At 42.8% G+C, this 18,031-nt stretch overlaps 1 protein-coding gene across 1 annotated transcript in view; it reads right to left on the reverse strand.

Moving 5' to 3' along the window:
• LOC145398005 (putative glutamate receptor) overlaps nt 1–17,482 on the reverse strand; it is a 414,474-nt gene extending 396,992 nt beyond the window's left edge. The window contains exons 1-2 of the mRNA XM_080270973.1: nt 16,553–17,482; nt 8,391–8,590 (exon numbers count right to left, since the gene is read on the reverse strand). Of these exons, the coding sequence (XP_080127099.1) occupies nt 8,391–8,590; nt 16,553–17,482 (1,130 nt within the window). The remainder of the gene's footprint in view (nt 1–8,390; nt 8,591–16,552) is intronic.
• Nucleotides 17,483–18,031: the final 549 nt, after the last annotated feature.

An 18,031-nucleotide genomic window follows, 5' to 3' on the forward strand; every position in this document is an offset into this window, starting at 1 on the left:
TATTAACCAGGAAACGTGCCAGTTCTTGAATTCACAAATTGCTTAGAACGGGCAGTTTACTGGTTAACCTAACATTATTAACCAGGAAACGTGCCAGTTCTTGAATTCACAAATTGCTTAGAACGGGCAGTTTACTGGTTAACCTAACTCTACACTTACGAGTAATACAGGAAGCTGAAAATCGCTACGCAATCTCGAGCAGGTCACGTTTTAACACCCACCGTGGGTGTGAACACTCATGTGGGTAATGTGCGTTCTCCGGGAATCCTCAGAGAGGCCCACAGCTCGAGACATTCCACAAGGTAATTCATACACAGCCTCGGACTGTCTCTGCAAGATTCTCAAACTTCCCCCTTAACTTATGGTATACATGTATGTACAAGCCCTGGATATACTGTGTCCTGTAGGGCCAACGAGTGAGACGTCTGGTCTACACTTTTAACTGGGAACCAGGCTAGTCCTTGGATTACTCAAATCGCTTAGGATGCCTATCTTACGGAACCCAGCATGCAACAATTGCCCATATTAGTCAGCAGTTAGCAGGCGAGACATCAGGTCTGCACCTACGTTATCACTTCCCTTGATGTATCTCACAACAAGGTTAAACTGCTGTAAATACAGTGTCCAGCGTGTCAATCTTGCATTAGCCGTCTTGGTCGTGCTAAGACTAGTGAGTGGCATATGATCAGTTTCCAGAGTAAATGGTGCCCCAAAAAGATAATAATAATATTTTTTAACACCATCAACCACAGCCAAGAGTTCCTTCTCAACAGTACTGTAATTCCTCTCGGCAGGTTTTAGCCTACGGCTGTGGTATGCCACTGGGAAGATTCCACCTTCCGATTCCTGCATCAATACGGCACCTACTCCATCTTGTGAAGCATCAGTGCGCAGTATGAAAGGTTTGCTGGAATCAGGCAACTGCAAGATAGGCTCCTTGCACAACATGTTCTTAAGAGCAATAAAGGATCTCTCTTGCGCTTCTCCCCACTCAATGGTGTTTGGAGCATATTTCCGTAGCACTTCATACAATGGTTGGGCAATGAGAGCAAAGTTGGGGATAAAACTCCTATAATATCCCACTAGGCCAAGAAATGCCCTAACCTGTTTCTTGGTCACAGGTCTCGGGGCTTCTCTAACTTTCCTGATCTTGTCACCCTGACACCTGCAGTGATTGTTGCCAACAATATGACCGAGGAACTCCACCTCACTGTGAGCAATCTTGCATTTGCTAGGCTTCACAGTCATGTTGAAACTCTGGAGTCTACTGAAGACAATTTCCAAGAGTCTGAGGTGCTCCTCCAATGTGGCGGAATGAACGAGGACATCGTCAACGAACATCTCTACTCCTACAATACCATGGAGCACTTGTCTCATGGCACGATTAAATACTGCTGGGGAATTGGTAAGTCCAAATGGGAGGACTTTATACTGGTACAACCCCTAGGAGTAGCAAAGGCAGTGAACTGACGACTCTCAGGATGAAGGGGAATCTGGAAGAATCCCTTTGCTAGGTCAAGCTTCGTGAAATATCGTGACCCTGCCAGCTTGGAGAAGATGGCAATATGGTCACCCATTGGCTCAGCATCCACTTTAGTGATTGCATTGAGCCTTCTATAGTCACCACATATCCTGACTCCACCATCTTTCTTGCGGACTACTACCATCGGACTACAGTAAGGAGATGAGGACTTTTCGATAATGCCTGCAGTCTCCATGTCAGCAATTTCCTTATCTACTGCACCCTGTAGTCGCATGGGAATCGGATATGGCTTAACCTTAATAGGAGCATTGCTGGTCAACTCAATTTTATGACACGCAACCTTTGCAAGTCTAGGTTGGTCTGAGAAGACATCAGCATACTGACAGAGCAGTGACCATAAGGCATTTTGGTCCCCTACTGCTAAGTCAGGGTTAAGTAAAACATCTCCGACAGTCTCTTCCTGATGGGACTGAGCGGTTAAGGGCTCGTCATCATGGTCATCAGCTGGGATCACCGCAGCTGCCCCGGTTTCTTCCAGTGGCTGGTCACTATCATCAGCTACTAGTAGGCCAGTCTCCTCAGGGTCTGACTCATGATAAGCCTTCAACATGTTAATGTGGAACCTTTTACGAAGATTCCCCATCTGTATTATGTAGTTGAGGTCTGAAATGCGCTCTACTACATCGAATGGACCCTTCCACTGCGCCAACAACTTGTTCTGGGCAGTGGGGAGTAATACCAAGCATTTATCGCCTGGACTAAACTTCCGAAGCTTTGCCTTCTTATCGTAATAAGCCTTTTGAACTTCACGCGCCTTAATCAGTTCTTCCTTAGCTAACTCGCACGTCGACTGGAGGCGGTCAGCCAAATCAAGGACGTAGGTGTAGGTGGTCTTGACTTCAGGGTCGGGTTCTTCATCGTCCCATAACTCACGAAGGACTTGAAGTGGGCCCCGGACCGACCTCCCATACACCAGTTCAAAGGGTGAGAATTTCAATGAATGCTGTGGGGCTTCTCGATAAGCAAATAGAAGAGGAGCAATGAACCGCGGCCATTCCTTTGGCTGTTCGGCGGTCATGCGCCTCAACATCTTCTTGAGAGTTCCATTGAACCTCTCACACAACCCGTTACACATGGGATGATACGGCGTAGTTCGTAAGCCTCGAATGGACAGCAACCTGAACGTTTCGTTCATCATTGCCGAAGTGAACTGCGAACCCCGGTCGCTTAAGACCTCCTTAGGGATACCTACACGACAGAACACTTCAATTAATGCCTCAGCAACAGTGACGGCCTCTATATTCTTAAGGGCCACGGCTTCAGGCCACCGTGTGCTGAAATCAACTATAGTGAGGATATACTTTGATCCATCACTAGCCCTAGGACAGATTGGCCCAACTATGTCAACTGCTACTCTCTCGAACGGTTCAGAGATTATGGGCATTGGCTTCAATGGCGCAGGACGGACACGTCCCCGGTCAGTGGTACGCTGACACACATCACAGGAACGTACAAGCCTCGTTATTTCCCGTCCCATTCCTGGCCAGAAAAAGTCAGCATGGATGCGGTCAGAGGTCTTCTTTTGACCCATGTGACCTCCCATCGCTGAACAGTGACCTAATTCAAACACTGCTCGGCGATACTTTGCAGGAACGACAAACTGCAGTCGAACCTCACCCTGGGGTGTCTGTGACTCACGGTACAGCCGTCCTCGCTACGAAGGAACCTGGCTCGACCTCCCCGTGAATACTTGATCACTTTACCCTCCAGCTTCTTGCGCACTGAGGCAAGTGTCGAGTCAGTCTGTTGCTCTTGGACAACATCTTGACTACGAATCAGATCTTGCGGCGTTGCGACGGTCAAGCGGAGTGACGCGATTTGGAGCCTTGGCCATGGCTCGTGTTATCGCAGCAGCCGAAGTCTGAGTAGCAACATCTACGGCACAACTATTTTTGATGCCAGGTATGTTGCCTAAGATGAGGTCAAATAAAGGTTCTGGCATGACAACTGCAGCTGTCAAGCCAGTGAAAAATGGAGACGCCACCTGGATACGTGCCTCAGGGAACAATCTCACTGATCCATCAATAAGTCTAACTTGGATCTGTCGACCTGTATACTCATCAGGCCGAACTAAACTCTGCTTAACAGAGCAACCTGAGGAACCATTGTCCCTCAGGACATTTACAGAAACACCTCCCACAGACCCTGGCTGAACAAGAAAGGCAGTGTTGCTGGTGGAAGGGTCTGAGGAGGTAGCAGCCAGTCATTCATGAGACTGCGGAACAACCGATGCAGCAAACGTGGCGCCCTGGAAACTAGGTGTCTGAGGAGAGTTCATGGTCGGAGGGGGACTTGTGAACTGTTGTGAAGTACCTGTACTGGTAGAGATGGCACCACCGGGTACTTGTGGAATGAAGGCTGCATTTGCCTCCTGCCTCCGATACACTAATTGACCTGACTGAGGGTTACGTGGCTTGTCCTTGTATTGCTGCTGCTGCTGCTTGGGGAACTGCTGCTGGTTGGGGTGCTTGTTGTACCGCTTCCAAGCAGGCTGCTGTGTATTTTGCCCCTGGTCCTTCTGTGGTTTGCTTGGACCTTGACCATTACTCTGAGAACGGCCTTGGTGCTGGGATTCAGTCTGAGACGGCTTCCCAGACTTGGCAGTATCTTTCCTGCTCCAGGTATTTTGCTTACGAGCTTGATACCCGTATGCAGTAAAGAATGCGTCAGCCTTCTCTACCATTTGGCTGGCATCTTTCACCTGGCAGATCTTAAGCTGTGCTATGAGCTCAGCAGGCCACGACCTCTCTAGCTGTGTACGCAGCATAAGGTCAATTATCCCCTCACGCGTGGAAGGAGTTTCGTCTTTCTCCATCCACTCACCTAGGTAAGCAGTGAGACGGTCGAGGAACTGAACAGCTGTCTCCTTGTCTTGGAGACGAGCTCGCATGAACTGAGCTTTGGCGTCGTCTACTGTGAGACCATACGCCTTAATGAGTGCAGCTTTCATCACTTCATACGTGAGATTGTCTCCACGAATTCTGTGGAGAATATCGAGGGCAGGGCCCTCAAACAGGCTAAGAAACTGAAGCCGCTTAGCTGCATCATCGAGCTGGTAAAGCTGAGCCATGTCTTCAAATCGAGCTATGTATGGCTCGATTCGCTCGCCATCTTTGTATGGGGGAAGCTTGATGTGTGGGGTCGCCATAACATGTGCAGGGAGAGCGCTCGTGGAGCTTGAACCAACTGCACCAGATGTGTCTGAAGCCAAGGAATCTCGCTTGAGCTTCAGCACTTCAAGTTCATGTTTCTCGCGTGCTTCACGTTCGGCACGTTCATATTCACGTTGTTCCCGCACGTGTTCTAAGTCGAGTTCGCGCTGTTTTTGCTCGTGTTCACGCTGTTCTCGCTCTTTTTCTAACTCGAGCTCGCGTTGTTTTTGTTCGTGTTCACGCTGTTCTCGCTCGTACTCGCGCTCCTTTTCGCGTTCCTCACGCTGTTCTCGCTCGTATTCGCGCTGAATCCTACGCTCTTCACGAGCATCTTTCTCACGTTCTTGCTCGTAATTGAACCGTGAGAGAACGTAACTCTGTATTTTCTCTGGGTCTGTGAGACCCATATCTTTGGCTTCCTGTACAAATACGGTGGTAGCCATGTCGCTAACTCAATCTAAATAACTAGCGACTCAGTACTGATTGCTGCTTCGCAAACGAATGCTAATAACCACAAGTAAAGAGTACAGACACAAGCTAGTGGTGACCAGTCTTATCCAGTTAACTGGCAAAGAATAAATCAAAAGTGTAAATGACTGGGAAGACTCAATAATAAACACAATGGGTACGGCGACTTCCCAGAAGCGAATAAAATCGTCTGGCGTTACCAAAATAAACTAGAGTTAAGTACTCTATGGATTGATAAAGCAAAATTCACTTGCTAAATTAACGGTAAACACCAGTAAGCTTGTGTCTATAAACTTTAATGATAAATACCTAAATATGAATGAGTGAGCACTATCTCGTGAATAGCTTTAGAGCTAGGAGTTAATATCCTGGAATGAGGTCGCCAATTGTCACGGGGTTTTTATATTATCTCGGTAATTTTGATATAAATGGTTAAATATTATTTAATTTGATAATAATATTCAATAATATTGAAGAGCAAAGACAATGATTGTCTTGCTACATCAAGCCACGATTACTTTACGCTGACTTGCTAAGATTCTCAAGAACGAGAATTTATAAACTTTCTCAACAGTACACAGCAGAGACTAATTACTCACAATTGCTGAATTACTGTACTGTTAGCCTCTGGAGAAAGTTACATCACCCCTGACAATAAATAACTAATACTAATAATAATAACATCAGGTTCTTGCTGATGCATTAACTCCTGGCACAACGGATTTTAAGTTAATACAAGACTGGTCTAAGTACCAGTTATGAAAGCAAACGTTTATGCAAGCTAGGAGCTATATGGAAAATAAGCTTAATTATGGAGAAATGAAACAAGATTTTTACTTTACATTAAGCTCGAGAAAGGAACTGTTAAATTTATTAATTACAAAAAAATAAATTTAACATTACATTTCAAATCAAATCAATGAGACGCACTCGCTCACTCACTCACGCAATAGCTAAATACTTACGCCTAGGGAAAAACACCTTAATTAAACTCTTATAACTAGAAAATACACAAAAGAAATACTATAGTCGATGAATGCTGCGTATCACCAGATGGGTGAGAAGACTGGACTAACTGTGAAGTGGAGTTTGGGTACTAGCTGACCTCTCACACTGCGGCACAGGTCCTTCCTCCGTCACATCAATCACAAGACTGACTAAGTCGTGGGAAAGCGGAGCACTCGGCCGCATTTTTTTAACGGTCAGAGGCGAACAATAAAAAAACAATAGTATCGCTCAGTACAGCACTTAGTGACGTGCATTAAATCGGTCACTCTTTGAAAACGGTGACGAATTATTTGAAAAGTATACTCCGATAATGGAGGGAGAAACGGTTAGCTGAGCGATACACAGTGAGTTTTCCACTAATAGTTCGTGGTTTCTCACAAAAGGGAAATGTCGCGAATCAATTCGTGACACTCCCATTCTCATCTATCTCAGCAGGCACACCCCACTCAGCAACTATTCCATCCGCCTTCACATTCCCAACTTTACCATTCATATCACCGATCAAAAACACTCTCTCATTCCTTCCAAACTTTTCCATGCACACTTCTACATTTGTTCAGAACTCTTCTCTCACTCTTCTAGCACGATTTTGCGTTGGCGCATACACACACACAATCGCCCACATTTGTATTCCAACTTTCAACTTTACCCACACAATCATTGACCCAACTGATTTCTGATTGGGGTAAAAGTAATCTTGTTTTTAATGCATCAAAAACCCAGTTCTTACCACTTCCAACCCGCCAAAATCACCGCAGGAGTATGTCTTACTTTTTAACATTATTCATCTCAATCTTTCATCATCTTTGAACACATGTGGGGCTTCATTCTCGGGATTTAGCTTCGAAAGATTACATTACCTCTCTTGTAAAATCTACTTCTAAGAGGTTAGGTATGATAAGCCGTCTCCATGCCTCCTTTACCTTTGTACACTTTTTTCTTTTTTCGTCTCATTGGCAAGTACAGCTTTCATGCATGGGGAGACTTTCCACATACAGCTCTTCTCAAAAAAGTGGACTCAAAGGAATTTCGCCAAATTAACTCTCTTCCTCTTACTAGCTTCCTTCAACCTCTGTCTCTTCACTGCACTGTTGCGTATTTTCACCTTTCTATTGCTACTTTAATAGTAATTGATCTTCATAACTTTCTCTTTGCACCCCTCCTCCCTCCACCTTCATTTGGGCGGACACGTAGCACCCGTCTAGTAGCAAACTCTCAACCCTTAGCAAAAGTTAACCTTTACTCTCAGTCCGTCTTGTGTGTAACAGGTCAACTCTGGACCTTGTCTTCCTCTTCATACTGCCTATGACCTCCAGTTTTCAAAGCTCAATGTTCCCTATTGCTCCGCTTGCTCACTCAGTCTTTATGATCACGACCATCACAACCACCATCATCACCATCATCACCAGAATCATCACCATCATCACCACCACCATCACCTCCATCACCACCACCATCACCACCACCACCACCATCACCACCATCACAACCACCATCACCACCACCATCACCACCACCATCACCATCATCACCACCATCACCACCACCATCATCACCACCATCACCACCACCATCATCACCATCACCACCACCATCATCACTTTCACTTTCATGCCATACCTGAGGGACCTGGTAACACCTCTTCTCTAGCGATTTATTCTGCCTTTTACCCATTAATATCATCTTGTATGTTATTGTTGTAAACTATGTCTACATTGAAGCTTTATAAATAATCATATATGTCAGTGTTAAGATATAATACGCAAAATACAGGGTAGTCCATATGTAGCGCTCCTCTTACACCTCGCCGGGCCATTTCTCGTGTGCTGTGGGGGCGGCTCAGTCATCGCTATATCCGCCCTCCATTATTTATTTCCAACCCCCACTGTCACGCCCACACCAGCAGACGGAGCCATCCCCGCAACGCAATAATCAGATGAGTTATTTGTGCAGCGCTATTTCCGGACTACCCTTCATAAAATCCTCCAGCCAATGTTTAGTAATCTGTATGTGTTCAATTTTGCCAAATATTTTCGTTCTTTTCCACTTTATTTCACGTAGCTCAGTGGTGGAGTTTGACAGAACTTTGTCAATGCATCCTTTCCATAGCACTTCTTCGTGATTAGCACTGAATGAAACTTAGACATATGCGAGTATATAGACCTTGTAAAATGTCTTACATAAGAGACAGACAGTCAGAAGCTTACAAATCAACTCACGTAAGATGGGATTCCGCCAGATCTTTCACGGTCTCAAGTTTGGCAGGGTAGACGGGCACTGTCAGAACGACTACGAGGTTGCTTGTATATCCGGCCGCTAAGATGTCTACTGCAATCCACCACACCACCAACCACACCCTCGCCCACCACACTGTTATCTCCTTATCCGGCATGGACTGTCCTATCAACCCAGACCCTACCTGCAAGAAGAGGGAGAAGAAAATAGCGATGGTGATAATAATAATAATAATAATAATAATAATAATAATAATGGTAATAATAATAATAATAATAATTATGATGATGTTTGATTATTATTTGCCCTCATGATTTTAAGATATTCCAGCATCACGCAGATGCACATACAGACACAAACACAGACTCAGGCGGTTACATTATCCCCCCACTAGGCGGGCAATAATTAATAATAATAATAATAATAATAATAATAATAATATAATGATGATGATGGTAATAATAATAATGAAAATAATAATAATAATAATAATAATAATAATAAAAATAATAATAATAATAATAATAATAATAATAATAATAATTCATCCATCCATCCATCCATCATCCAATCCTAAGACACCCCATAGATGAACGCAGGAACCCGGGTGTAGGCAAGTTGGTCCTGACATTTAAGATGAGCGTGGGTATCATCTTAAAATACTCTCATAATAATAATGATAAAAATAATATTGGCAGGACTCCAGAGTATAAATCAGCGAAGGAGCGTCTCTCCATTTCGGCCTGTGCCAGCGCTGATGGCTCTCATCGCCTATAGCTAGCCATAGTAGGTAAAAGCAAGCGACCCAGGTCACTGAAGGACATCATGTCCAAGTTTCCTGTGTAGTGCCATGGCAACAAGTTAACCTGGTTTGACCATGATATTATTTATGGCTGGTTCCACCACAGCTACGACCCTTCCGTGCTGCAGCACCAAAAAAAGTTGTAGCATCAGTCGTGACAACATGAAGGCAGTGCTGCTGCTAGACAACGCACAAGCCCATCCTTCCTCTGCTAAACTCTGCAAATCAAGCCTTGATCCTGCCAGTAACATCACTGACCTTACCCAGACCATGGACCATGGAGTTACAGAGAGTGCAGAGGCACTTCAGAAAGCTCTACTTGCACCAGTGCATCATTGTGACTGTGGATGGGATGGACCAGGAAGACTATGAAGACATCAGAGGCAAGAAAACCCTGCACAATTTCAAGATATACAACATCAAAGACTCCATCTTCAACCTGGCAGAGGCATGGAAGTAAGTGTCTCGTGCCAGAATCAAGAATAGGTGGTGTAAACTCCTCAGAGTCCCCAAGACTCCAATTTTCAGGGGTTTGAGCCACTGAGGATGGCAGAAATGTTGGTAGCTGCAGGGTAGAGTGATCTTGCTGAGGAGAGGCTGGAAGAGTGGCTGGATGAGGAGGTTGGTGTGCCTACCTACCATCATCAGACAAAACAGGTGACTGTGGATGAACTACAAGACTGGACACTTGCAAAGGAGGAAGACGAAGAGAAGAAGGAGACGACATCTGAACCTTCTCTAGATGCAGCCATTGATGCTACAGACACCATCCTGACCGTGAAGACAAAGTTGGAGGGCCTCTGGCTCAACATTATGAGGTCATGCGACTAACCAGCTTCGAGTTAATACAGCTGGAGCAGTCCAGGAAAATCCTGGATAAGATCATCCAGTTTTTCAAGTCTGTGCCAACTGTTGCCAAGAGGTTCTGCACAGAGACCTCCAATGTGCCCGTGGCAACAACATCCTCTGTTGTCTTCCACATAGCCTCAGGATCCAGCAGTACAGGCTTCAGGACCCCAACCCCCAACACCTAAGGATTTTCTGTATCAGATGTGACACCAGAACCACCAGAAATCATCTTTGCCAACAGTGACGATGAATAACACTCAATTCATTCTGAAGCACACAAGAAGAATGGAAGTATGAGCACTCTGCATTTATCTGTACAGGTGAAGGGCACAATGCATGAGCTTCCTACCCTTTTCACCCCAGCCTGGCCTGAAATTACCATCTTCCCATTATAACTGCTGAGTTGTGAAAACAGACAAGTAATATTGTAATAAATATGTATAATAAATAATTTGGTTTTACTCCAGGTATCCCCGAAGGGCCAAGGCCTTGTCCCTGAATAGAGGACTTTTGAGCTGGAGCGTGCAGCATTTTATGACCAGATGCCCTTCCTCATGTCTACCAATGACCCTTGGGTGGATTCGATCCTCCGACCCTTTGGTCAGAGCGGAGCGCTCTAACCCACTGAGCCATGCTGAGTTGTGAAAACAGACTATAGTCACGGAGCATGACTCTGAGGTTGTCATTATCGTACCCTGGCAACGAACCATTCAAAAATGCGTCCGATTTCGTATCATATTGTACACGAATCATATTATTATTATACACGAATATATTATGCACAAGTATTATTATAAACGAACATATTATACAAGAATCATATGCGTCTCATGTTATACACAAAATCAGACGCACTTTTGAATTGTAGGTTGCCAGGGCACGATAATAACAACCTCAGAGTCGCACGCTGCGACTATAGTAATATTGTACTAGTCATGAAATAGTGCTATGTCAAGGCTGAAAAATTATGAGCCAGGTTAGTTTAAGAGGGGTATAGTTTTCATTTTTAGTATTAGAATATACGATTTTACTAATTTACATTCTAACATGAACTTGAAATACCACTTCAGGGAATACCATCGGATACAACAGAGTATCCGCTTTATTGGATTTCCCCCCATTAGTCTGTTGTAGTGAGGATCCACTTTATTTATATATATATATATATATATATATATATATATATATATATATATATATATATATATATATATATATATATATACCGTCAGTGCACATTGACGTGTCTGGGAGGGAGCCCGGCAATGTAAATTTCCTGAAATGATATCAGTCAATGTGCGGCCAGTTAAGAAAATCGCAGGGGGAAAAATGACTACTTGGCAATTTACGTCACTTCTCGGCCCATACCCCCCCACTGAGTGACATAACGGTCAGTTGCATTTACGCTCGTTTTTGTTGGATGTTACTGTTGATTGTCTCCCAGGATTGACTCCCGTTTCCTTCGTGTGCTAAGTGTTTAAGCCGGCAGTGTGGCTTGTAAGCGATTTCTAAACCTTATACAAGCCATGACAACATTGTAAGAGTTATCGAGTGTCATAAAATTGGTTTGAATAGCCGTCAAATAAGTGAACAAACTGGTGTTAATGAACGTACAATGCGCTGATTAGTGACAAATTTCATGGCCTCTGGAGGAGGGAAGGTACCTTCCCACAAACACGGTGGAGGAAGGATACCCAGATCAGCAAGCGCAGCCTAAAAGTTATCAGGCGTCAGTTGGATGACAAACCAACCCTTACTGCCAGACAGCTTAAAGAACAAAACCCTATTCTGCTTCAGGACGTGAGTGTACGAACTATTCAGAGCGCCATACGAAAGAAACTTGGTTATCGGAAGTTGACAGTCAGGAAAAAGCCTTCCGTTACCGATATTCAGCATAAAAAAAAGAGTTGCTTCTGCAAAGAAATATTCCTTATGGATTTTGGATGACTGGAGACGTGTTCTGTGGTCAGATGAATCCACGTTCGGCGTTAGTGAGTCGAAGGGGCAGAAGGTGTGGCGTGGAAGAAATTCTGATCCCTGTAACCCGAAGTTCACGAGAAAGACTGTCAAGCATCGTGCCTCTATTATGGTGTGGGGGGGCTTTCTCTTACGGAGGAGCAGCCGACATTATAATTCTCCCTAAAGGCCAGATTGTCAACGGAGACTCATATCTTCGGCTCCTAGACAATAATTTGGCTGAATGCTTTGCAACTACTGGCGGCTGAAGTGTTGCAGCAGGATGGGGCTCCTTGTCACACCGCCAAAGCTGTAAAACAGTGGCTCTGCACAAGTGAAGTTGAGTGTATTCCTGATTGACCAAGCAGTAGTCCTGATATTTCACCAATTGAGAACCTCTGGGCTATTGTGAAAGAAAAATTCTTAAAGAGGTGAAGACACATCCACCGTGGCGAAATTGGAGTAGCATTCCTCCCACTACTCATATGAAACTCGCTGATAGTATCCCAGACCGTCTTGTGGAAGTGCAAAGACGCAAAGGTTATCCCATCAACAAGTAAAGAGATAGATGGTGGGTGTTCAAGTAAGAGTTAGTCGCAATATGCGCTGTAGTTTGGTTGTTATAATGATTTTATTTAGGCAGCGCTATTAGGACTCCATATTATAATTACAAATCACAATAGATAGATAGATAAATAGATAGATAGACAGATAGAAGCAGGGAGTCAGATCATGAGAAGGTATTGTGTCTGCTAGAATCGAGCAATGCTAAACATGCTTACACACTCTTAACTCAAGGAATGCTTTATAGGCACACGACAGCGCCTAGTGACCATACACACACATACACACATACTCACACACAGGCTTCTAGAACTTTCCACTCACAAGGAACACACGTGACACATCCCCTGCTACACCAGAATTTAGGAAAGAGAGCTCAGAAGAAGACAGGCGATAGAAGAGACAGGTCGCAGGGAGAAGGGCTTAGCAACTTGAGAGAGGGACAGAGAGAGCGAGACAGAGAGATAGCTAGCGGGACTCTATACTTCGCTCTGTGTGAGAGACTTGTTAATATTTCCAAGACAAGTAAAAATAGTCCCATACTATTCTTTACCTCTCCTGTCACTACATGACAAATGGGAAAGAAGATTATCCACTTACAAAGCTACTCCAGTATAATAACCGCTCGTCCACAAGTCTAATATATATATAACTCAACTACAAGTAACCACAAAGGAGTTACAAAGTCTTTTATGACATTTGGTAGCAGCGAACGTATACGAACCTCGTCTACGAATCAACAGTGAATTCCTACAAAATATCAAGAATGAAAACAAGAATACCTCTCACAACCAACAACTTACAACCAGCTCCTGACAGTTCTCTCCAACCAGCCCCCTCCGTCTCCACGATCATCACGCTGATTTAGAAGTGATCACACAACGCCTTGCAAGTAGTTTAACAAAATATTGATACGATCTTGCAGTTTCTACGACGAACCAGCGAACTACAACCATCTACAATCAACTACAATTAACAACTCTACGTCGTCTGTATAATCTTCTACACGCACCTACAAGTAGCGGCAGTCTTCATCCCACAACGAGTAAATCACAAGGAAAAAGGACCACGAATACCTCGAGGAAGAAAAACGGAACAAACAAACGAAGAGTGAGACACGACTCATAACTCATCTTACTCACTCGTCTTCACTCAAGTTACTCATCGCTACTCATTCACTCACCACAGCTACCAGTGTGGGAAGTCAACGTCATCATGCGTGCTTGCTGAAAAGACGCCACGTCAGTCAACTCACCACCTGCACCATCAGTAACACCATTCCCACCACGGTAAAAATTAGTGAGTTACATAGTTACTTCATTTATACAATACACAGTGATAGACAATAAGCTTCTGCACAAACATATAAAACGTGCTGTATAGTTACAGCTTAAATACACATACTTACTTCAGTTATCTGCATAACTCAAACACTAAATAATCACCAACAATAAATATTCTACACTGTATATATTCATTCATTTATTATAACATTTATTTACTACCAACGAGTGTTACCATATACCTACGTAAAATACGTGTTTCATACATACAACTATACATTATTACATCTACAAAGTAATCAAGAAAATATACCATCACAGTTACTCAGTGAGCAATTAAAAGAACTGTATTAAACATTTATTAATTAATGCTACCTAGTGGAAACATATAAATTAAGTTACAAGGTAAACTAGAAAAAAAAAAATGGCCATCACTAATGACGTTAGCAAGAATGAACATTTTCAACACAATCGTGAAGACAATGATTTCCACACAGTGCTGACACACATATTACCCACGATAGGTACAAGTGAACAACAAGTCAGTGTATATAGTTAATACTGTATATAGTGTATATATATATTTTTTATATAAAATAACAAAATATGGGACTATATAATATCATTTTCAATAATACCTTTGCAATATAAACTAAACTTTAAAAAAGTCTCCCAAGGAAATTAGCCAGTAATTATGCAACCATGAACAACATAGAAAAAGCGTACACAAGCGAAGAAAAACAAACAATAGAAAATCAATACACACACAAAAGAAAAAAAAGAAAAGAAAAAAGAGAGAAACAGAGTAAGATCACATAACAAACCAAAGAAAATAAGTGTAAGTGTTACTACATATGCCAAAATACCACATAAACTACAAACAAAAAAGCAAATTGTTGTCTCCACAAGCAAGTGGCATGACACATCATCATTATCATCGACCGCAGCAAGACCGGATTCATATGTTAGGACTGCAGTTATTACAATTATGTAACTCCATATCATAATTATGTAACGACAAACGATTGCATTATGTTACACTTGCTACAATTATGTAACTACAAACGATATGTAACAATTATGTAACTCCATATTATAATTATGTAACGACAAACGATTGCATTATGTTACACTTGCTACAATTATGTAACTACAAACAATACTACAAACAATATGTACCATTTATGTAACAGTTGCATTAACAAGATGTAACTTTTATGTAACTTTAACTACAATTATGTAACTACAAACGATATGTAACAATTATGTAACGACAAACGATTGCATTATGTTACACTTGCTACAATTATGTAACTACAAACAATATGTACCATTTATGTAACAGTTGCATTAACAAGATGTAACTTTTATGTAACTTTAACTACAATTATGTAACTACAAACGATATGTAACAATTATATAACGACAAACGATTGCATTATGTTACACTTTGCCAATTAACAGTTGCATTAACAAGATGTAACTTTTATGTAACTTTAACTACAATTGTAAGGCCAAGACACTTCTGTAACAGTTGCATTAACAAAATGTAACTACAGTTATAAGGCCAACACAATTATGCATTTCACTACAATAACCCAAGTACATACTGTATTACAGTTAAATAATTTACTTTAATGCATTTATTTAAATATGTATACAACTTGTTTAAAATGTAATATTACTGAATAATCACTATTTACTATGAATATTATATGTATACAATATTCATACAATTATGTTACTTTTAAAATACTATGTGTTTCACTTAATTAGCTCATAAGTTCATTATAATGTGTATATAATATGTATTAATATGTTAGGACTATTAACTGTCGATGGTACGCCATTTTCGCGTGACCGAGCATATGTTAGGACTCCATATTATAATTACAAATCATAATAGATAGATAGATAGAGAGAGAGAGAGACAGATAGAAGCAAGGAGTCAGATGATGAGAAGGTATTGTGTCTGCGAGAATCTAGCAATGCTAAACATGCTTACACACTCTTAACTCAAGGAATGCTTTATAGGCACATGACAGCGCCTAGTGACCATACACACACATACACACATACTCACACACAGGCTTCTAGAACTTTCCACTCACAAGGAACACACGTGACACAACCCCTGCTACATCAGAATTTAGGAAAGAGAGCTCAGAAGAAGACAGGCGATAGAAGAGACAGGTCGCAGGGAGAAGGGCTTAGCAACTTCAGAGAGGGACAGAGAGAGCGAGACAGAGAGATATCTAGCGGGACTCTATACTTCGCTCTGTGTGAGAGACTTGTTAATATTTCCAAGACAAATAAAAATAGTCCCATACTATTCTTTACCTCTCCTGTCACTACATGACAAATGGGAAAGAAGATTATCCACTTACAAAGCTACTCCAGTATAATAACCGCTGGTCCACAAGTCTAATATATATATAACTCAACTACAAGTAACCACAAAGGAGTTACAAAGTCTTTTATGACAGCGCGAGTTTTGTTTTCATTTGGACACGTCAATGTGCGCTGACTTTATATCCAAATCTAACCAAGGACTGTGTGTGTGTGTGTGTGTGTGTGTGTGTGTGTCACACACACACACACACACACAAAATCTATTCGTCATTCTATCCGTCTATCTGTATGTCTACCTATATCCATCTGTCCATCTATCAATCAACACCAGTATAATCACCTTGAGAGCAATGTTGACAGGATCATTGATAACACTTTGTTGATACAGAAGCAAGGCGAGAGACGAAGCCACCACAATGGTCGTAGTGGCCAGCAGTCCCCACATAAGCGCTGAAAATGGGTACAGAACATTCCTCCAACGTGGCAGTGGCTGCGGGATGCGTATAAGGAAGGCGAAACTCGTGCCCCAGTGAGGATAGGTGAGATCAAAGTTGTGAAGTCGATCCCTATTCGGCTGAAGAACGTTGACGGTCATGTCCTTCCCGTGGTACATCACTTCGCCAAGCATGCCTGTGTAGGTGCCGTTTATTTTACGAGCAAACCCAACATTCGGGAGGGGAATCACGTTCACTCCAAACCTATACTTGTCTCCGATGATGTTCAAGGCGTCTACATTCCCCCCGATGCAGCCACCATTTTTGCCGTAATAAGCGAAAGGAACATCGTAGCACTGGGCCGAAACCTGCAAAATCTTGCCCCCGAAATCCAGGAAGCGAGACGGGAAAAGAGACTTGAGAGTGTAAATTTTACTAGGGTTCCAAACTTCCAATGGAGCTTTTGTAAGTGAGTGTCCTTGTCTGTTGAGCTGTGTGGGTAGGCTGGTGTAGAAATATATGTGTGTTTTTCCTGCTTGAACGACCGACTGCAGAAGTAGGATGAATTCTGAGCGTTGGACGACAGGTTGACTCAAGATTGAGGTCGTGTTGAGATATGGGTCCAGACAGAAGAGGACCAGGTAGCAAGGATTCCAGTCTTTGTTGCCTGCCAGGAGGAGGAGAAATGAAGTAGGATCACTGTAGAAGATGATGACAGCAGTAAGTGTCGATCCCCTGATGTGGTGCTGGGGACGTGGAGTATGGAGGAGTGAGTGTTGACTGGCGAGGTAGACGGGAGTGAGGGAGAGTCCCGCTGCTGACACCACCTGACTCATACCTAGTAGGCAAGGGTTGTGGTCCTCGCTCACCACCAGGAGGTCCTGCCCATGCAAAGGACCCCCAACCAGCAATGACAGAGTGTTGGTTGGAAGGGTGTGGCTGTCTAGGGGAGAAAAAAGAATTAATTATAGTTGGTAGGTTTTCATCTGAGGGAACTGGGTCACTTCTGTTGCTTGAATACTAAGTTGTTGCTGCATGAACTTTGAGGACCTATTGTAGGTAGTGTTGGCCTAGACCTGTCGTCTCCCCATCTTGACTGTTGATTTGTGACAGTAGATTAGCACTAGAGTACAATGCTAGCCACGAAGAAGTTCAATGAAAAGGACGTAAAGCCAGCGCTCTGTCTTATTCTACCATTTAAGCTACCAATGGACGAAAATTAGGCCAAGTTAAACTATACTCTTTTTACTCTAACTTGACCGAGAATTAACAACTCTCCAGCTTGAATGCGAAGCTGTAGCAATAAATTAACACTAAAATATGATGCTAGTCATGAAGTGATATGAAAAGAATGTACAGTAGAGCCAAAGTACTGCCGCTTTCTG

The sequence above is a fragment of the Coenobita brevimanus genome, chromosome 44, assembly GCF_032717465.1.
Source record: "Coenobita brevimanus isolate Jiangsu-jjx chromosome 44, ASM3271746v2, whole genome shotgun sequence".
NCBI classification, from domain to species: Eukaryota; Metazoa; Arthropoda; class Malacostraca; order Decapoda; family Coenobitidae; genus Coenobita; species Coenobita brevimanus.